General features: G+C 46.4%; 1 protein-coding gene across 1 annotated transcript; it reads right to left on the minus strand.

The window, feature by feature from the left end:
- Positions 1–7891: 7891 nt before the first annotated feature.
- On the minus strand, positions 7892–22083 carry LOC122927356 (PDZ domain-containing protein GIPC1-like). Its single transcript, XM_044279128.1, has 7 exons — positions 21990–22083; positions 15690–16011; positions 15112–15297; positions 14847–15027; positions 10011–10126; positions 9810–9891; positions 7892–8796 (listed from the first exon to the last, which is right to left on the minus strand). The coding sequence occupies exons 2-7, from the start codon at positions 15972–15974 to the stop codon at positions 8645–8647; spliced, it is 1002 nt and encodes a 333-aa protein (XP_044135063.1). The 5' UTR covers positions 15975–16011; positions 21990–22083; the 3' UTR covers positions 7892–8644.
- Positions 22084–22597: the final 514 nt, after the last annotated feature.

Below are 22597 nucleotides of genomic sequence, written 5' to 3' on the forward strand. Positions count from 1 at the left end.
ACTAAAGCACAAATGTTGTACCTGATTATGAAAGCTTTACAGTCTGGGACAGGGACGGATTGGCCATAGACTCTATAGGGAAATCTCCCGGTGTGGCAATCCCTAGGTGGGCCACCAAAGCCCAGGTGCGTAATGATCTGATTCTCTCCTACACACCTGGCCAACAGCCGAAGGTGTCCTCCTGAATTCAACTGTATTTATGTCCTCAGGACGGTGATGCAGTTGAATTCTGTGCAGCAGGGGGCAGTATTTTGTGCTGCACTGTGGTATTTGGTTCGGCTGGGGCAGTATATTGCTCTGAACTATGGTATTGCTGGCCGTGCCTAATAATGTTACCCTGCCTTCTGTCAGTTTGAACCTACCTACAACATGGGGACACTTTTACATTTCTTTTCCAGTACCACTTTTAGTTCCCAATCCGCCCCTGGTCTGGGAATACAAATTAATGGCCTTAAAGGTAATCTGTTGAGTGATTTCTGTACTGCCTGAGAGAAAGATATGATCAATGGAGAGAAGCTGAGCTCTGGGATGGTTGTGGTAGAAAAAAATCTACCAGAAAATATACTACATAATGTAAATACTTCCCCCATGTTATCATATGGGGATGTAGTGTCAATTCAGGGTGCCCCAGGGGTGGCGGAGAGGTTGAGAGTAGTGGTACTCAAAGTGGAGGCTCTTGCTCCACTGCTCCTTGAGCTGTGCTGTGATGCGAAGGACGCACCTCTTCTTCCCTCCCTGACTTTGATGTTCCCTCCTGTCTGTTGTTGATTGAGGTGCCCTTGGTATAGATACATTTTCTGGTTTAAGGCAGGAGTCAACAAAACATTCCAATAGTTCATACCTGCAATACCTGGCAGACCAGCCACTGCTGTGGGGCCCAGGGAAGGATGGGGGCCTCACAGAACTTGCACTTCTCTTCCCCTTGTGAAAACATTGCATTTCAGTACAGCCGCCACTAGGGGGAGCTCAAATCAAAGAGATTATTACAGCTTCCATGGTAGTTGTATTAATTCCTATGCACTAAGCTCCCCCTAGTGGTGGCTGCAGTTTTCTGTATTTCTGCCAGTTTTCTGGTGTAACTACACTGATCATCCTATATTTGAAGTAGAGATGAGCGGATTTTATATTTTGAAATTCGTTCACACTTCGTTTGTTGGTTAAAGGTGAATTGTGTTATGGATTCCGTTACCACGGACCATAACGCAATTCTATAACGGAATGCCTTTAGAGGCATTCCGTTATGATAGAAGTATATGGGCTGCAAAACGGATCCGCCCTGTTTCCGTTATGCAGGGGAGTTCTGGGTGAGGCCAAAGGCAACTTTTATTATTTAATTAAAATTTCTTTAACTTGATTTAAATAACAAAACAGAAATTTGTGAGAAATGTGGGCTGTTGCACATGTTTTGCATTGCGTGGGAGTGACTGATACAAATACACTGGGAAACTAGGTGCAGGGGGCCCAAACAAAGTTTTGCTATGGGGCCCTATGAGATCTGCCCATGGATGCAGGTGATGAGGCCAGGTTTTAGTATCACAAGTTCACTGTACGTCACTGAGACAATTGAATAGATAGCTCACACAGGCACTGAAGCACAGTCTTTACAGGTGGCATATGACGTTTCCTCAGGCTGTGTATGGGAGGTGGGGGCTGAGTCTGTTTTTTATATTCTGCCATAGTCTTCCCAAATCGACCAAGGGGTACAACTTGTTTCTCTCAGTCCCACTAATATAGTACAGTCTCTACAGATGGCCAGTCAGTTTTTTTTTTTTGTATGATGGGGAACTTGAAGTTTATTTGCTCCCACCACATGCAGAGAAGTCTATAGCCACGGTGCAGGCATTTACCTTCTCTGACCCATACACTGCAATCCTCCTTGAATGGCTGCTGAACTCGGTAACCCTTCCCTCAAAGGTTGGAACATATGCTGTCACTCTGCTGCTTTTGTAATCCACAGGGCAGGAAGTTTCCCTATCAGCTCTTCTCCTAGCTGCTTACACACTTACTGTCTACATAAGACTGATTCCTGCAGAGGAAGGGGTGGTGCCAGCCCAAGCCTAGCAATAGTAACTAGGGACTGACTCTCTCCATATACAGCCTATAGTAGTTCTCTCCCAGTGAGCCCTTATTAGTAATCATGCCCCTAACAGAGTCAATGCTCCTGAGAGTCCCCTCATTAGTAGTAGTGCCCTCCATATTCTGCCCAATAATAATTGCCCTCCACAGTACCCTCAGTAGTAATAATGTCCCCATAGTGCCCCTAGTAGTAATAAACTCCCCCTACAGTGCTCCTAATAGTAATAAAGCCCCTTTATAAGACATTTCTATAGAGCCCCCAGTAGTAATAAAGCACCTCTATAGTGGCCACAGTAGTAATAATGCCCCATATAGCAACTCCAGTAGTTACCCAGCCACCTATAGTGCTTCCAGTAGCTATAGTGTCCCCCTATAGTGCCCCTGACGTTATAATATGCTCCTAGTATTCATAATGCCCCCATATAGTGCCCTCAGTAGCTATAATGCCCCCTGTAAAGCCCTGTGTATTTAAAATGCCTCCTTGTAGTGCCCCAGTAGCTATATTGCCCTCAGACGTAGTGACAAAATAATCAAAATACTCTCCTCGCTCCCGAAATATGTGATGCAGCTCTTATTTGCCTGCATCCTGGCCCAGGCAGAAGCAATGACGAAATCACTATGTGACCACCGGCGCCATTCTACTGCCTCCTAGGCTTTAGGCATAGTGGCCTATGAGAGTGAGCAGCAGGGATGGGAGCCATCGTCTCCCACACCCAGCCCCAGCTGCAGTATTTAAACGCGGGGCACAGGGTAAAACATTCTGGGCCCAAGCCCTGGATGTTTTAGCCTAGAGATGCCCAAGAACATTTATGGGCATTTTGGGCCTCAGGCCCCAGGTGGCTGCCCAAATTGCCCTATTGTAATTCATTATTGTTTATGACATATCCATAGGATATGCCATAAATGTCTGAATACATGCAGTTTCCACCTCCAAAAGGAGTCTCCATCATCGTATCTTGCTTGGTAAGACTGCAACTTGGTTTTGCAGCACTCTAGAAAATAGAAGCAGCATCACTCTCATCTATGGCTGTGTTTCATGTTGCAGCTTAGTCCGATTCACTTGAACATCCAGGCATTATTCCCTTTCTGACCGGATGCTGTAGACACCTGGGGCTAATGTCTGCGATTGGCAATAATGCCAATTGCAGACATTTAACCCCTCAGATGCATGGTCAGTTGTGATCATGGCATCTGAAGGCACTTTGTCCAGGAATGTTGTGCCACCGTAATGAAGAAAATGTTTTCAAAATGGCCGATTCTACGTTTTTTCATTGCTTCACTTCTCCACAAAAGTTGAATAAAAAGTGATTAAAAAGGCATACACTCCAAAATGGTATCAATAAAAACTACAGGATCCCATAGGGTGGACTTTGGGAAGCACTGTTACTACGTGGGGGACTATCTGTATGGCACTATTATTTCTTCAGTATAGTATTCAGGGATATTGGGGAGCACAGTGGGCACAGTATTGGGGGTAGCAGCAGGATAACACTATTGGGGATACAGGAAGTGTAAAATTATGGGAAAGTGAAAAATCTAAGATGTCCATGTGGCAGGGACAAGTAGTGGCTAAATGTCATCATGGCAGTCTGCTCCCAATGGAGAAGATAAGGAAAGAGAACGTCTACATCAGAGGAGACATCCCTGAAGGCACGTAGTGCTGTATTCTCCTGTATGTTTGGTAGTGCTGATTGTAATGTTAATCTGAATCTGTTTTTAGCACTAGGGCTGGGGGTATACTGTTCAGTATACTTTTTTTAATCGTGAGGGCCAAGCTTCAGGAACAGCCCAGCACCGTTGGGCCACTTAATCTTCCCTCGTCTATAATTGGAATACCCCTTTAAGTTTGTTCTGTGAGTACGCGGCCATGACTTCTACTGGTTGGGAGGTGCTCGATATTGACTCACTGGTACTAAGACTAACTTGACAAAAGTGAACGACTCAATGAGCCACTAAGTCGTATTTCACATACATTCTATAGCATCAGAGCGGATAAACGGCAGGACCCTGTGATGGATGCATGCTGTCTGCAGGAACGGCCGAAGCAGCTGGGAGCATTAGGAGTTACAGTAACAGCCTTTGATGCTTCAAGGCCTCTCACTTCATGATGTGCTGTGCATCTGAGAGGAGCGGTATGTCAATGACACAAGAGGTGACCCACGTCTTTATAGTCACTCTCCTTCCCAAGAGCTCTGACATAGTGCAGGCAACCAAAATGCAAGTCGCTAGCAAGGGTGGGGTTAACAGAGCGACGTTCTGCGGGTCTCTGGAGACTTAAAGGCTCTCGAATGTTTAGGGAACTGCTAATCTTCTCACAGAGGCAGCTGACAAATTCCCACACACAACACGTCTCCAAACACATCACATACACTACATACATATAGAAACACGCAGACATTAGCCAGAATCCAGGCCCGATCCATGCGGAGGTCACTGTCAATCCCGGGCCAGGCCATCCACCATAGGCTCCATACATATCCCCCAGCCAGGACGCAGCCCTGAGCACACCATCATCGTCACCGCAAGCATCCATACATCCCGCAGCCACCTCCTTCCTGTAAATATGGGTGTTAATAGCTCTGTGGTGATTACTCTTTAGAAATTCGCACCGGAGGGACATGAATTAATAATGAAGATGAGATATTTGTGCACAAAACCCGATCCCTATATAAATGGGAAGGGGGGGCAATAGGCTTAATAATTGCAGCTGAAGAGGAGCCGTCGCGCCTCTCCAGACCTGACTGCTTTAGTGAATACTTGCATGAAATAACAATCATTTTGGGGCATCATTTCTGCGTTGTGCTGTTCCTCTGTTATTCATCCTGGAAATGTATAAACAAAGTGACAACCAGATAGTAAAAAATAAATTATCACTGGTCAAGAGACGGGCGAGATACATTTTTCATTTACCCTTTCACAATGCAAAGTTCAATTTTTGCAAAATTCCTTTCAATCCGGCATTAAGCGAAGGATTAACAGATATTCTGGATTATTGGACAGTTCTATAAACATACATAATTCACTAGAGAACCCTCAGGAAGAAATTCAGCCCAATTTAAAGTGTTAAAAGCCCCAGCAAAAATCCATGGAGCGTAACTCACACATCTATACGCGGCTTAAAAAGGAGCCGTCGCCTCTCTTGACATGTCTGTTCTAGTCACTACTGTCATCCCCCTGTAATCATTCTGGAGCATCTATTCTAAGGACTCTAGACTTCGCTGTTCCTCCACTATTCTTTCTAGAAAAGTATGAATGAATTGACAACTGGGCATCACTCTTAAATCTGTTAATGGGGGGTGTCCCTGCACAGCCCAATACTGGCAGCACTGATTGGACAGTGTCAGACTAGGGGTTGTCTCATCTCAGATACATCTAGGACTGTGAAGGCTAACCTCCGGCACTCCGGCTGTGGTAAAACTACATTTCCCAAATTGCACACTTGCTTGGCTGTTCTCAGAAATACATAGAAATGAATGGTGCATGCTGGGAGTCTTAGTTTCACCACGGCTGTAGTGCCGGAGGCTAGCCATCACTGTGCTAGGATATGCCCCCATTGTCTGATAGGTGTGGTTCCCACCTATATCGAGAACGAAGCCCAGAAAGTGGTGGAGGGCGCACTGCTCATGTGCAGCTGACCTTCATTCATTTTCTATGGGGCCACCGAAAATAGCTGAGCGCTGTCGCGGCTATTTCAGTCGGGCCCATAGAAGTGAATGGGAGATGAGGCCGATCATGCGCAGTGCGCTCCCATTCACTTCTACGGGGAGAGCGCGTGGTGGTGGCTGGACCAGAGTCCTCCAGCCACCACTTTGCGGGGCTCCCTTCCCGATATAGGTGTGGGTCCCACCTATGAGAAAATGGGGGCATATCTAAGAGATACAGTATGCCTCCATTGTCTTAGATGAGAAAACCCCTTTAAGGACACCCCCCAACTGGTAACAACCAGCTGTTAATTTATTACAACATTTTTAGAAGGAATAACAGAGGAATGACATAACAGAGCTTTAAGACACCCCAGAATTGTTATTTCATGGGGAAAACAATAATTTATTAGAAATGCCAAGTGTAGGGAAAGGTCCTCTTTAAAGGAAGACATCCCACAAATACGGCTGTCTCCATCAGTCCCATAGACACTGAATAGGCTGAACATGTGTCTACCGCTCAGTTCTGGAATTAGGGGGCTTGGGACCCCATTCTAGTGATTGATGGGGGTCCCAAACCACTGTCATGTCTTATGCCACCAGTAGTTGCCACTGTATTCTGATCCTGCACTGCAGATGCATGTGAACCAGACTGCTCCATAACTGCGGACGGCAGATGATCTTCCATGGTCGTTTACTCTTTTACGATCATACACGTTTTACATGATTTAATTTTCCTTTTTATCCCTTCCTCTTGAAAAAGTTCCATGAAGGTGCACGGCGGGAAGGGAGGCTGAATGCAAAGTGCACATTGCAAGTCTGGAGAGGTGAGTGATAGTAGAAATAGATGGCTGTTTACCATCAAAAACAGCACCACTCTCAGCCAGGCTGAGCAGTAATACCAGACACAGCTCATAGACCGGAACGGTGCTGTTTTGGGGCAAAGAGCAGACATTTTCTACTCTTATACAACACCTTTAGAGCATGTGCACACGGTGCGTATAACGCAAGGATTTTCCACATGAAAAATCCACTGCGTAATACGGAAAAAGGCTAAGTAGATGAGATTTTCCAGATCTCATGTACATGATGTGGAAATCTGACCGACAGCATGTCAACTGTTTGTGCAGAAATCTACGCCAAAATCCCTAAGAAATTGGTGTGGAAATGAAGCAAAAACCACACAAAAAACTTTACATAAACGACACTGCTGTGTGCATGTACCCTTAAAGGGGTTTTATTATCTCAAACATTGGTGACATATTGCTAGGATATTCCACCAGTGTCAGGTAGGTGCTAGTCCCACCTCTGGGACCTGCACTTATCTCCAGAACGCGCCCCCGAAAGTAAAGGAGAACGCACTGCGTGCTCTCCATTCATTTCTATGGGAGTTCCAAAAATAGCCATGTTGACTGTTTCCGGATCTCCCATAGAACAGAATGGAAAGTGCACCACGCAAGAGCAGTCACCGCTCCATTCACCTCTATGGGATTGCGCTCGGCTATTTTCAGCACTCCCATAGAAATGAAGTGTGGCCGCGCATGCGCTGTAGCCCTGTGTTCACTTTGGGGTACTGTTCTGAATATAGGATCGTGTCCCAGAGGTGGGCTCTGCACCTATCTATTAGTGGCATATCTTGGCGATATGCCACCAATGTATGAGGTGTGAATATCCCTTTAACATGTTTGCTACCCCAGGCCACCAAGTGGTAACCATTGCTTCAACGTTAGAACACCAAGGAGTAATTAAACCCTTCAGTGCTCTCGACATGGTGTTACATGGGAGGTACATGCCCTGTCTGCCGGTGCAAGTCTTAAAAATACCATGTTATAGCATGGTGCCCCCTATAGTCTAAATAATATGTTAGCTAACACATCATACCGCGATGGCATGGACGTGCGCCCAGTAAAAGCCATATCAATACACTGGAAACATGTGGCACGAGATGGAAGCTTTGTGCACTCAGGGTATATGACCAGGAAAAGAAGGAGCTAACCCTGCTGTATACAGATCGGCACGGGGGATGAGGTTCTCCTCTATACGCAGGTAGCGTCGCCAAGTTCTTACCTTTATAATTTTGGTAAATCGGTTGGATAGATCACCACATAACATCCTAATTTCTGTATACTGGAACTATTCTTACCAACCTAAACAAGAAAGCGCAAGTTCCTACGTATAAAATCTTTAATAAATTCTGCTTTTCTCTTCTCTTACAGTCATAATAGGGAACACAGAAAATAGACTTGTGAGATGACGACATAAATTATCTAGCTCAATGACCCCTCCGATCCATCAAGAAGCATGGCAGCCATTATTGCAATTCTGCCAGTCTGCCACTGGGTGGCGATAACTCCCAGCTTCTTATGAATACAGAGGGTCTGTAACATACAGCTCTTTTAGTAGTTATAGACTTTAACGTTAGAAAAGTGTCCTGTACGGGTGGAATCGGTATGCGTTCTCCCTGTGAGATGTCCTCTTTTAGAGGGGAAGGATTCCAACTACCCCATTAGCTTAGCTAAATCTCAATTCACTAGATATTCTCCGATCCATCCAAGGAATGTAGTGGAGTGTTACTCTGGAGGTTGTGGGGTGCAGCATTGTCCTCGCCACCTCCTGTCTAGCTCAGTACATCCTGCAATGGGTTTGCATCTGAAAAATGTGAATTAATGTTCATGCCCATTTGTCACCTAGGAGATGAATCAGTGCCAGGCTCCTCCGGACAGTCTCGACAAGCGTGAGGAGCACTTCCGGATGGTGATGTAAATAGCAGGAGAGAGAGCGACATACTATGACCAGGATCTTGACAGCAGTGGTTTAGCCCTTAGAAGATTCCTCTCACCAGTGTCCTTGCACTTCCTGGGACTAGACACAGATGTAGATGGGAAGCAGCGGATACACCCCAGGGGTGGTGCAGGGGTTCAGGTAACTTAGTAGCGTCCAGCCTTGGCATCGCCTATAGCACCCCAGACATCAAAGACAAACTCATCTGGGAAAGCGAAGTCCCCTAGCGTGCGGTCCAAGGCCTGGGAGAAGTCGTCAGGGTTCTGTTTATCCATGCCCAGCTCCACCATGGTGCCAGCTGCAGGAGAGGGTAAAGAAAGGTCAGATTACTGCAGAATATCTGGCACAGATTTCATATCCACTCATCCAATTACACTAAATTAGATAAATGTTGGATCAGGGGGAAAAAAACAAAAAAAATGAGGTGGTAATAATACGGAGCTGAACTGTACAGCTGCCCTATAGAGCTGACGGTTTACCCATCAGGGACCATTTACTACCAACTCGTGCTCCAACCCTGCCAGATACCTGCTCTCATCATCCATACATAGTTCACTGCTGCACGACTCACACACGGATAGCTTGATCGGAAATTAAATTAGTCAAATTTGTATTTTATAACATATGGTTTATGCTTCGTATTACTGCACCTCAGCTCTGCTACATTAGTCCATGGCTATAATTTGAAGAGGAGCCGTCACCTCTCCTGACAGGTCTGTTTTATTAACTACTTGCATCTCCCGTGTAATAAGCATTCTGGACTCTATGTTGTGCCATTCCTTTAATATACCGTCTAGAATTTATGAATGAATTAGCAGCCCTCTGCAATAAAAGTCCAGATGGGTGTTACCAGCTGGGGGGTGTCCCTGCACAGTCTGACATTGTCCAATCGGTACTGCCAGAGTCAGACGGTGCAGGGACACACCCTTAACTGGTACATTCACCTGGACACTCATTGCAAACTGCTAGTAATTCATTCATAACTTCTAGCAGGACTAATAAAGGAATAGCACAACATAGAGCCATAAGAAGTGGTTACTAACACAGACATGTCAGGAGAGGTGGCAGCTCCTCTTTAAAGGGGTTATCCAGGAAAAGATAATGATGACATCCTCAGGATAGGTCATCATTATCACATCTGTGGAGGTCCAAGTCCCAACGACCCCTGCCGATCCGCTGTGCTCAATGGTTTCTAACCATTTATGGAACAGCCCTTTATTTCTGAGCATTTTAGGTGGACTTCACCTCTTCTTCTCTTAGCAATCAGCAGTTACATCATCAGTTTAACAAGCACACGGTTAATACACTCACCCAAATCACTGTCTCTGATCCCCATATAACTCTCCAGCAGATCGTCCACTTTCTGTATGGCTTTCTCCTCAATGACGGAAACCTGGACACGGGGAAAGGATATGTATCAGAGAGGTCTATCCCCCCCTATATTACACACATAACATTTACCTACACTCATCACCAATCCCTCCACCACATACTTCAGTACACAGACCCCACCTCTCTCAGCAGCTGCTCCACGGTCGGTGGGCCCTTGGCTCTGAGGCGTAACGTTCCTCTACCTGTGGATACCCCAGCGCTGGCAGTGGATGAGCTGGAGCGCTGACCAATCATATCTGAGAAGGAACAAGACGGTAAATACGTGCTGTCGATTACACAGAGAAGCTGTTGGAGCGCACGCGCCTTATCTGTGCACTTTACACATAATTACTGCCACTTATCGGATGAGCGAATACTGTGCTATACAGTCACATCACCGAGTACAGGCGCGAGCAGACACTAGGGGTGTCAGGACTGAAACGGGCTCCCCCGCCCTTTTGAAAAGAAAATGGACCAGAGGATTATAGTTGTGGGAGAAACAGATTCAAAACTGATGGAAAGTTGTAGGTTTTTAGAGGACAGAACATGAACAAGTTTTACATCTCTCGACTGAATGAGCCCTTACTCCCATAATATTATCCACTGGACAACGGCTGTTATAGCAATGCCCATACCGCCCAGTGCTCCAGACAAAAAAAAATTACCAGGAGCCATTGGCTCCTAAACTAAAAAATTTAGGAGCCAAATTACATTTTTTAGTCGCCAAATTTAAAATGCATATAATAAAAAAAAAAAAGGACTTTGAGAAGATGAGACGCAGGTCACAGTAGTGGCCAGCACTACATATAGGAGAATGTTAATTCTTTATTATTTGTAAATTTTATATGTAAAACTGGGAAGGGGGCCATTTTAACTTTTAGTATTTTGGTGTTTTTTTTTGTTTAACTTTTTATTTAATAACCATTTCTTCCCTTAGGACTAGAACCTGGATCTTTTCATCCCTTGTGCTATTCACCCTGATAGAGCTCTATCAGGGTGAATAGGATCTCACACATCTCCCTGCTGCCCTGGGCTCTGTGCACACAGCAGCAGGGAGCTGAACATGGCAGCCAGGGCTCCAGTAGCATCCTGGCTGCCATGGTAACGATCTGAGCCCCAGCAGTGTAATCTGCCACTGCCACCAATGGAGGGGATGGGACCCTGTGGCCACCATATAACAATATGGGGGGGGGGTGGGGGGGGGGAATTGTGGCCAGTGATAATGGGGGGGGGGGGGGGGGGGGGGCGCACTGCATCACCAAGGACCTTTCGTGGGTCCAAAGAATATTAACTTATTAGTAGCAGGCTGCATAGAGCGGCGCCCAGGGATCTAAGTGCACTTACTATTAGTCCTGGGCGCCGCTCCGTTCACCCGCTGTGGGCCTCGGTAATTTCAACATTCAGAGCAAGGAGGAGGAGACGCCAGTGTCTGTCCTTTTCCCTGACAGCAGCGCTGACCAATCACAGCGCAGAGAGAGGGAGAAAAAAAACAACTCCCTCTCTCTGCGCTGTGATTGGTCAGCGCTGCTGTCAGGGGGAAGGACAGACACTGGCGTCTCCTCCTCCTTGCTCTGAATGTTGAAATTACCGGGGGCCACAGCGGGTGAATGGAGCGGCGCCCAGGACTAATAGTAAGTGCACTTAGATCCCTGGGCGCCGCTCTATGCAGCCTGCTACTAATAAGTTAATATTCTTTGGACCCAGGAAAGGTCCTCTTTAACTCCTGTCGGCAGCGGTATAACAGACCCAGCACCCGGCCTCAATAACAGGGCATGCGATCTGTGGCACCTGAGGGGTTAATTACCGCAGATCGCATGCCCTGTTATTGAGGCCGGGTCTGTGATACCGCTGCCTATACTTATGTTTTACATTCATTGGTGGCGCAGTGGCGACAGCTCCTCCCCTCCTCCTCCCTGCTCTCTCCCCATTGGTGGTAGTGGCGGCCGTGTCACAGTGGAGAGGGAGGGACTCCTTCCTTCTCCACTGACTGTGCTGTGCTACTGAAGAGAACATAGGCTGCGCAGGATCGCGGCGGTACAGTCGCAAATGGCGACAAGACTAAAAAGTCTTGTCGCCATCTGCAAATTTTAAGGCGCATTGGCGACCGTTTTGGTCGCCATCTGGAGCCCTGCCGCCAGTCACATCAGGGAAGCTATATATCAGTACCAGCCTTACAAACATCACTGTATCTAATTAATAGCATCAGACATATAATATTCATATGTTGTACAGTTCTGGGCTCCTGTGAACAAGGCAGACATAGCAGAGCTGGAGAGAGTTCAGAGGAGGGCAACTAAAGTAATAACTGGAATGGGGCAACTACAGTACCCTGAAAGATTATCAACATTAGGGTAATTCATTTTGGAAAAAAGACGACTGAGGGGAGATCTAATAACTATGTAGAAATATATCAGGGGTCAGTACAGAGATCACTCCCATCATCTGTTTATCCCCAGGACTGTGACTGTGACGAGGGGACATCCTCTGCGTCTGGAGGAAAGAAGGTTTGTACACAAACATAGAAGAGGATTCTTTACGGTAAGAGCAGTGAGACTATGGAACTCTCTGCCTGAGGAGGTGGTGATGATGAGTACAATAAAGGAATTCAAGAGGGGCCTGGATGTATTTCTGGAGTGTAATAATATTACAGGCTATAGCTTCTAGAGAGGGGTCGTTGATGCAGGGAGTTATTCTGATTGCCTGATTGGAGTCGGGAAGGAATTTTTTTCCCTAAAGTGAGGAAAAATTGACTTCTACCTCACAGGGGTTTTTGCCTTCCTCTGGATCTGGATGGACAGATGTATTTTTTCAAATATGTTACAATCCACATCAGTGCCCATGAAATCAGCTTCCCGGCCTGATTATTCCCGAGATCACTCAGAGAGATGGGAGTTGTAGTTACACAGCAACACGTTCATGGATCACATCCAGCATCTGGACCTGCCAGTGCCACCTGCCCGGCATTTCTGCAAGACGTATGGATAGGACACCTGAACATGGGGATTACTGCTCATGACAGCCACAAATCCTGAGAAGAAAATTCCACACCAAACACCATCATAGTATTTCAATGTATTGTATAGAAAACGTGTCCGAGTAAGGTCAGCCAAAACCTGCTATTCGGACAGCAGAATATAGCACTGAAAGAACGGGATGTTTCAGTCCTTATGGACCTTTCTTAACATTATATATATATATACACACACACACACACACACACACATACATACACACACACACAAATATACACATACACACGTACGTACGTATACACATACTGAAACAAAACATGAATAATTCTCGTCACCCATGTTATGCTCAAAGCACCAAAAGCAGCAATGCAATAAATCAAAATTACAGGGATAATTAGCTTAACGACCCGATCTTAAAATGTCCGAGAAATCAGTGAAGCAGCACTAAAGATGGGAAATTCTATGAATATACAGTAATTAGTTATATGAATGTAAGTAGGTCTCTGTCAGATCCATAGCTACTGCTGAAGATTCAGTTCACTGAGCAGGTACATTAGCTGGCTGGTATAATAGGCCAGGGTTGACTTTACCACCACAGTAACCAAGCAGAGATCAGGGTGCCCCCCCTACTAGCCACAAGGGGTTAACTAAAAAAAAAAAGTTAAAGTAAAAGGCGGACATACTGCCTATACAGCTGGTTTCGCTGCACAAGGTCCCCGGGGGTTATGGGGGCCCTTTTCAACTGTAGAGCAGTAGCAGAACTGCCCCCAAGTGGGGCTCAGAGGGCCCAGATGGGGGTGCAACTTAGCAGTGTTAGCAATGCCATGGGGGTGGAGCTTAGAGTGCAACAGGGGCTCCGAGAAATGCTGATCGGGGTGCTGAGTGTCGGACCCCTGCCGATCTGATACCGATTGCCTACTCTGAGGATAGGTCATCAACATTGTAATCCCAGAAAACCCCTTGAAAGCCACATTCAAGGCAAATCAAAGAAGAATCGAGCGGCGTCCGCAATACTTGTAGCCAGAGCTGCCTGCAATAGTCCGGCTGAAAGCTGGATCAGAATGGAGACACACCCTGTAAGTGCTTCAATGAGAGATACGTACGGCAGCGAGAATAGATAATCGTCAGCCATAAAACAGCAAATCAGACCAGAAGCTGAACCAGCACAAAGCCATGCAATGGAAAAATCTGCAAAGTACAGCGTTGGGTGTGACTGGAGCATACAACAAGAGTTTACTTAGGGAAAAGTGACTGCAATGTAACGTGGAAATGTAAATTTAAAGAAATGTGGAGCTTCACTTTAAATGGACAATTCAATCCTACCAGCAGGCAGCATGTTGTAGAGCAGGAGGAGCTGAGCAGAATGATGTATAGTTTTATGGGGCAGGATTCGGTATAACTTGTAATTCACTGATCTACATCTCTGATCTTTCCATACTTAGGAGTCCAGTGGGCGGTCCTATTCAGTGACCGACAGTGTAGATGAAGAGATAGCTGTCAGTGAGTAGGACCGCCCACTGGACTCCTAAGCACAAAACAAGCAGGGATAGAGAGCAAGAAATTACAAGTTGCTTTCCCATAATCTAGGCATCAGACTGCTCAGCTCCTCCTGCTCTATAACTGCTGTCTGCAGGCTGCATTGAATTCTCAATATAGAAGGATCCCTTTGAATATCTTAAATAAATGTCTACTAGATCTCACTTTTTTGTGATATTATATAAATTTTATCCCCAAAACAACATAGGAAGAAACATGACCTTACCTCTGAACCATGCCCTCATTAGGATTGCTAACAGGAGGTCCTTCCTATACCTCCCATTCTCCATATTGCACCTCACTGTGTACATCCGATTGCGATACAAACCCCCCACCCCCACCCCCCTGATGGATTTATGGAAGATATGATGTTTTTGCACCTTTCAGATCAGATCTCAATATCACCAGTACTGCCCAGAGAAGCCATGGCTGTTTTCTCTAAAGGTAAATGTGGAAGGCATTAGCTTACCAAAGGCTTTTCTGGGTTCACACAGCTTCACTGTGAAGGCTTTCCCTCTGGGCAGTTCCTTAAGAGTTCGCGCCACCTCAAAGTGGCGGCTGCCCACTAGATTCTTCCCGTTAATGGATTCGATCATGTCCCCGACGTTGATGAGCTGCATCCGGTGTATGATGCTGCCTTCTTTAATACGCTGGAGATACAGCACAGGTCACAGTTTAGAAAGTCTGGGGTAAATCATACAATAGACTTGAATAACTTGGACTTACTATACTACCTTGATGAAGGCGTAACCGGCGCCGTTATCGGTGATGGTAAGGCCCAGCGACTCCTCAGACTTATACACCTCGAGCTCCTTTTTCTGGCCACGTATGTGAGCAAAGATGAAATCCTCCAGGCCTATCTGACCCCCAAGAAGCTTGTCCATGTCCAGGCGGTGAGTATTCAACGTGCAGAACATTACCTGAAAGTCCCAGAGGGAGACTAATGGTAAGTATCAGCAATTACTGCCTAGGGGAATGCAGGGAAGACACAGACTGCGCCTCCTCTGCACTATCCAGAAAGGTGGTCATTTAACAAGCCAAGAAAAGTCGTAATTACACGTTACACTCATGGAGTGAGTGGAGACACTGCCTGCCCTGTGATTACGCTGGCGGAAAGCAGAATGATGGCTTACACTGTAAACACAAGCTATTTAATGCACAAAGAGTGGTGACAATCACAAAGCAGGATGACACGATATGTTGTAGGAAAGGAAAGCCATATGATATCTTCTTCCAATAACACTAATTACCACCAGCTTCTCTATAATGACGGAGACAAATCTCTTCGAGACCTCGTTAGACGCGTACTTACCTCACTCGTGGGTATATTAAATGCCTCTGCTATCTTCGCGTATAACTCCTTCACATTGCTGAACCCTTCAATCCTTCCGGTAGGGCTCCCGTGAGCCAGCTGTGCATGGAAAACCAGGCGAGGTCGAAGGGCAGGAGCAGGGGGTGGAAGGCCAGGTATCTGTGGTGAGATAGTGCCGCCAGATACACTACCAGCATGAGATATTCCCAAAGCAGTGCGCTCGCCCACGTCGTCTTCCTCCATGAGCGGAGAAGCCTTCTTTCTTCGACCCAGGCCCAGCGGCATTGGGACTCCTTTGTAGTGGACAATTCGTAACAATGGACTGTGGGGAACAATGGAAGACGAAGTACATTTATGTCTATAGATGGAAACTTTGCAGATGCAATATATATACTTAGAGAGCCAATGACAGGCCAATCTGAGTCCTGAATGGCCGTTGTAGAAGTTAGAAGCCTAAGGTAGCTCAGCAACAACTACTGTGGGAGCAGGTCTGCAGGTCATACTGATGGCTACCCAGCTTTCCTAGAAGCAGAAACTAAAGCTGGCCCTCCACTGTTGTTCATATTCCTTCCAAGCCCTCCATACATGAATGCTTGGCCGAGCATGCATGAGGGGGGGGGGGGGGGGGGAGCGTCTGCTAGGCACCTTTGGCTGTGCAATATCTCCAGAGAACAAGAGGATCAGGCAAGGAGAAATACAAAACCAGCCTCATCCTTTCCATGAGATCTGCCACTGGGGTAGTCGGGACACTCCCATTCACCTTAGATGGTTGGCCAGACCCACTGTAATCCGCAGGGTCCATCGAAATTAATCTAATATGTATGGCCACCTTAAAGAGAGTCTGTCAGCAGTTTTGATCATGCTAAACTGCAGACAGCGCTAGGTAGGGGCCTGGGAGAGCAGGACAAACATACCTTTTGTGGAACTTTATTATCAGGAGTAGTCTGATTATGAAAGTTCATTCGGCCACATTCTGCTCTAGTGCACAAGAAGCGGAGTTTCACTGTGCAGTGCTCTCTGCATTAAAAGGGTTAACCCGGTATTTAATATTGACTACCTATCCATAGCATAGGTCAGAAAATATCAGATTGGTGGGGAGGTCCATCTTCCAGCACCCACGCTGATCAGCTGTCGGAAGAGGCTGCGGTGCCCTGGTAAGCGATGAGGCCTCCTCGCAACGTACCAAGCACAGCGCCGTACAATGTATAGTGGCTGTGCTTAGTATTGCAGTCCAGGATCACTTGAATGGGACTGGGCTACTCCTAGGCTACATGATCGATGTCACTGGCTTAGAGCTCGTTCACACGACCGTTGGTGTCCCGTGCCCGTGCTGTGAACCATGAATTGCAGTCCGAATTGCAGTCCATGAGGGAGGCGCATGGGGATCGCAAACGCATTCACTTGAATGGGTCCGCGATCCCCCCGTTCATCAAAAAGATAGAGCATGTTCTATCTTTTTGTGGTGTGGAGGCACGGAACAGAACCCCAGAAAGCACTCCGGAGTGTTTCCGTAGTGTTCCGTGCTTCCGTTCCACATCTCCAGATTTGCGGACCCATTGAAATGAATGGGTCCACATCCGTGATGCGGAATGACAACGGAACGGTGCCCGTGTATTGCGGATCCGCAAATGCGTTCCGCAATACGGGAACGGGACACCAACGGTCATGTGAACGAGCCCTTAGGAAGATGATTTAGCACTCACCTTAGTGCTGTAGTCTCTTCAAACAGCTGATCGGCGGGGCTGACAGGAGTCGGACCCCCACTAATCAGATACTGACAACCTGTCCTGAGGATAGGCCATCAATATCATATAAAATGAGATCGGTGGGGGTCCAACGCCCAGCAACGCCACAATCAGCTGTCCTCAGCAGTAGCCGACACTGGAGGCTGTAGGTCTCCGGGTTCTTGGATTGAGCACACAGATTTATTAATGGGTGTGTGACTAGCCCCACTGACTTGTATGGCTCCCTGTGCCGCCTGTTTTTCACTGGTGAATGCAGCGCACCCCGGGCTCTGTACGTCTTATAGGGCGAAAAATACTGTTAATCCTCAGAAGAACAAGTACTATATAAACAGATGGGTGATATTCTAGTACACGCAGCGTCACATTCATTACACTGGTGTATGGAGTATTGCTGCAGTTTACTACAGGTCAGAACATTTCCTGACAGATGATACGGTAATTTGGAGAACTCGGCTCGTTCATTACACAAATATTTACTGCAGGCGGTAACACTCGCCCAATGCGTGTCATCAGAAAATAATGAACAAATTGAATACCGCCCAGATATACAACGTACAGGAGGTAAGTATATACAGCCAGCATGTGTACAGCTAAAACCAGAGGGCTCCGCATAGACAGCAGTGTATAAGGATAGATAGATAGACTAGTGGAAAATTAAAAAACAACACCTGGGAAACTTAATGCAATTGACCTGACACGGACAGAGTTGACAATTGGCGAGACAGGGTCATATCGCCCCTTACTGTGATACAGGAGGCCACTCTGCCATGGTGACGTCATACAGATGCTGGATCTCCTCCTGTGGTCATTACAAGACACCACTTCATCTTGGACTTGTAGTTGAGCCAAGATGGTTGTTGGCTGTTGTGTATGGGAGATCCGTTACTCCATCCAGTCCCAGACATTCTCCATGAAGAAGAGATCTGGTGATGGAGTTGGCCAGTGAAGCTGCTGGAGAACCTGAAGAGCACGTTGTGAATCGTGGGCAGTGTGTGGCAGGCGTTATCCTATTGGATATCTTTTAGGCAGTAGGACTGGTTCCACGATGTCCTGGACATACCAAAGTCTGGTCAATGTTCCCTCAACAATACCAGATGGGAACAGCCATGGTAGGTAACAGACCACCACACCATGACACCTGGTGTTGGTCCTGTGTGTATTTCTACACTATGCGTGATAGTAGTAGCCACTCTTCAGCCCTCCTTTGAACTCTGATGTGGCCATCATTAGCCCCAAGGCAGAACCTGCTTTCATCACTGAACACTATAGTTTGCCATGATGGTGACCTCAAAGTTCACAGGAGGCCTGGAGAGCGCCTACTGCCATCATGCATAGTGTGGAGACACACTGGACCATGGTGTGGGACACAATTAGTTACCATGGCCGTTCCCATCTGGTATTTATGGAGGGAACATTGACCATCCTTTAGTATGTCCAGGACATTGTGGAACCAGTCCTATTAACTTTTTTGGAGAGACAAGGGGGGGGAGATTTATCATCTCCCTTGCGCCTGAAAAGTGCCATTAAAAAGTCGCAAGTGTGACTTTAAAAAATAATTGTTGCATCTATCATTTTTATGCCATCCTCGCCACTTTATTTAAAGGGGGCATGGTAAGAGCGGGAAGGGGACATGGCAAGCGGCTCCAACAAATTTATCTTCATTTACACCAATTTTCTGGTGCAAATGAAGCCAAAAAATCTACAGCAGCTCTGAGTAGTCGTAGATCTCTGTTTAGGCGCATCCTCCTCCAGTCCGTGTGTCTAACTTAGGCTGCATTCACACGACTGCATATACTGGTCATGTGAACGTAGCCGGCCCTATGACAGAAATACCTATTCTTGTCAGCGGACAAGAATAGTAGATGCTCCATCTTTTTTGCGGGGCCGCGGATCGGAACTACGGATGCGGACAGCGCACACTGTGCTGTCCGCATCTTTTGCTGCCCCATTGAAATGAATGCAGACCCAAAAATACGGTCGTGTGAATGCACCCTTAGGGCTCATGCATACAACCGTATGTATTTAACGGTTCGCAAAAAAACGATCTGCAAAAATACTGATGACGTCCGTGTGCATTCCGTATTTTGCAGAACGGAACAGCTGGCCCCTAATAGAACAGTCCTATCCTTGTCCAAAATGCGGACAATAATAGGACATGTTCTATATTCTTTGCGGAACGGAAATACGAACACACGAAAACAGAATGCACACGGAGTAACTTCATTTTTTTTGTGGACCCATTGAAATGAATGGTTCCGTATATGGTTCGCATATGTTCCGCGGACACGGAAAGAAAATACGTTTGTGTGCATTCCATTCAGTATCCATCATGATGTCTTCCGTTCAGTCCCTATTACGGTATTTGGCCGGAGAAAATAGTGCAGCATGCTGCAGTATCTTCTCCAGCCAAAATTCCGGAACACGTGCCAGAATGCCAGATCCGCCATTAATATGTATTAATGCCAGATACGGTACCAAGTGTTCCGGAAAACCGCATCCAGTTTCCCAGTCTGCGCATGCGCAGACCTGTAAAAATAAATACTGGATCAATTTTTCCTTATGACACCAGAGAGACAGATCCGGTATTTCAATGCATTTGTCAGACGGATCCGCACCCGGATCCGGAAATAGATGCTATCCGTTTGCATGCAGATTGCCGGAATCCTCTAACGCTAGTGTGAAAGTACCCTGCTGTGTCTACTAAAAATAAATAAAATAAAACATAAAATTCTGGTGTTGCTTACAAGCATTTTTGCAGGGTGGTGTTTTTTAGTTACACTTTTCAGACTTTTTTTTTTTCCTAGAAGACTATCGATAAATGTCTATAAACGAAGCATGAAAATGAAGCTAGCAGAAAAAAATAAAATGCTAGCTCTTAAAACATTAGAGTGGAGATTTATCAAGAAACAAAGCTTTCGTCTCCGGTCTTGAAATCCCCTGCGCTATCCGAGGAAGCGCCATTTTTACGACGGTGCAGGCCTCGTCATAAATCAGACGCATCCTATTGCAGTCCGTCTGCCCAAATCTACAACAGCTCAGAGCTGATGTAAATGAAGAAAAACCTGTTGACGCCGATTCACACGCCGCCCTTAGAAAGAGTGGAGAAGGTGACGTAAAACTGATATGATAGATGGATGATAGATAGATGCACCTGTGACTTTAACACCACTTTTCAGGCGTAAAGGAAATGATAAATCTCCCCTGTGGTGTCCCAGCAGGATAACACTGCCCACACACTGCCCGCACTACACAGGGTGCTCTTCAGGGTATCCTGCAGCTCCACCGGTCAGATCCGTCACAGATCTCTCCTCCATCCAGGATGTCTGGGACGGATCTCCTATGTACAGCAGCCATCAACCAGGCTGAACCAGGCCTCCAAGGAGCTCGGGACGTCCACAGCATCTGTGTGACCATTACCTCCTGTACCACAGCAAGGGGAGGTGCCACCCAGTATTAATGTCACCCTGCCTCATCACATACCTGCTGCAGGACCCAAACTAAAGGGGGCGCCACCCTGTGTGATCACTGACCGAACCCCATTAGCAGGTTCAGTCTCAGGGTTTGTCCCTCAGGACAGGTCATCAATATCAGATCAGTGGGGGGGGGGGGGGGGTCCGACTCCCAGGACCCCCGCTGTATGAAGAAGAGGCGGTGCTCGTACCAACGCTGCCTTCTCTTCACCCGCTTTTGTTGACATTGCAGCGCAATTTCAATACATTCACTTGAGCTGTGCCCACCTGCGCTGTGCTGGTAATTTTCGGATACAGTAGACAGATATCACATGACATGTATATGATAAATAGTGCTGTGAGAGTCGTGTGGACTTCGATCTAAATTTCAGGGAAAGTTCGATTCGCCGCGAAGCCGAATTTCCTCGTGCTTCGTGGTAGTGAATCGATTTTTCCCTGAAATGGTGTAAAAACCGCAAACAAAACAAAAACAAATAAAATCATACTTACCTCCTCCGTTTACTCGCGACATCTGGATTGAAGATCTCGCACAAAATCCCGTGCGCGGTCAACGTCTCAGCACGCCAGCGAGATTTCGCTCCAGTACTTCGATCAAGATGGTGGCGCGAGTAAATGGAGGAGGTAAGTAATTTCATTTATTTCGTTTTTTACCAGTTTGACACTGTTTTTACTCTCCGATGCAGAAATCAGCTATGAACGCGGCATCTGAGGGGTACAATGAAGGGGAGCGGCGCAAACACACCCGCTACTTACCAAAAAAAAAATTGTAATTCATCACAAAGTAAATTTTTTTTTTGCGAAATTTGTCAAAGTTATTTTTCAATACTTCGCTCATCACTAAATCATAGAGCGGCCACCCAGCACACGCTATAGACATACAACACACATAGGTCTGTGACCGCCCGTAATACCTGTCACCCTGGGCAGGAGTCTAACAAATGCACACACATATTATACAGAATAATAAATAAGCCTGACTGTAAACTGCAGTCAGTGTGTACCTACTAATACACACACTGCGATAATAACCGCACAATAAAAAGCAGACGTATATGAATGAGCTCGCGGAATGGTTATGTTCACACCTTTCTCGTTCCCCGCTCCTCCTGTCACCGGTCAGTATCCCGGGGCTTCCGCCTGTGCCTGTCGCTTCCCTGTACCGCTTCCGGTTTCGGTGACTCTCCCCACATTAGTCACAAAGGGCGGGGTTACAGGAGGGGGAAAAAAAAACTGTGTCAAGCCGTAACCAATCAGAGAGGCAGGCTAGAGTGGGCGTGGCAACCTGTAGGCTTTCTGTGTAGTAAAGGCGGCTGTCAATAAAGCTTGTTTAGAAGGCATTGGTTAGAATGTGGTAGTTTAGCTCGTTACCATGGTGATTTTGAGGGCGATAGAGACGGGCAGGCTGCTGCCGCCATTTTGTTAGTTGTAGGAAGGAGAAATGGCATCTTTGTGGAAGTTAATCTTATTTCAGTCACAATATCATTAATAATGCAATAAATATTTTTTAGTTATGTGATAAAGACGCTTTAATAAACTAATTCTGCTAAAACATTTTTTAATTTTTTTTTTGTATGGTGAACTTCATTCCCATCCTTCCACTGTCTCTGAATTTGTATAATCCAGTCAAAGTGGTAGATGTGAAGTGTCCTTAGCTCATGGTGTAATGGAGTGATCAGGCCTTTTTGACACGAGC

Source organism: Bufo gargarizans, chromosome 2 (genome assembly GCF_014858855.1).
Source record: "Bufo gargarizans isolate SCDJY-AF-19 chromosome 2, ASM1485885v1, whole genome shotgun sequence".
Taxonomy (NCBI): Eukaryota; Metazoa; Chordata; class Amphibia; order Anura; family Bufonidae; genus Bufo; species Bufo gargarizans.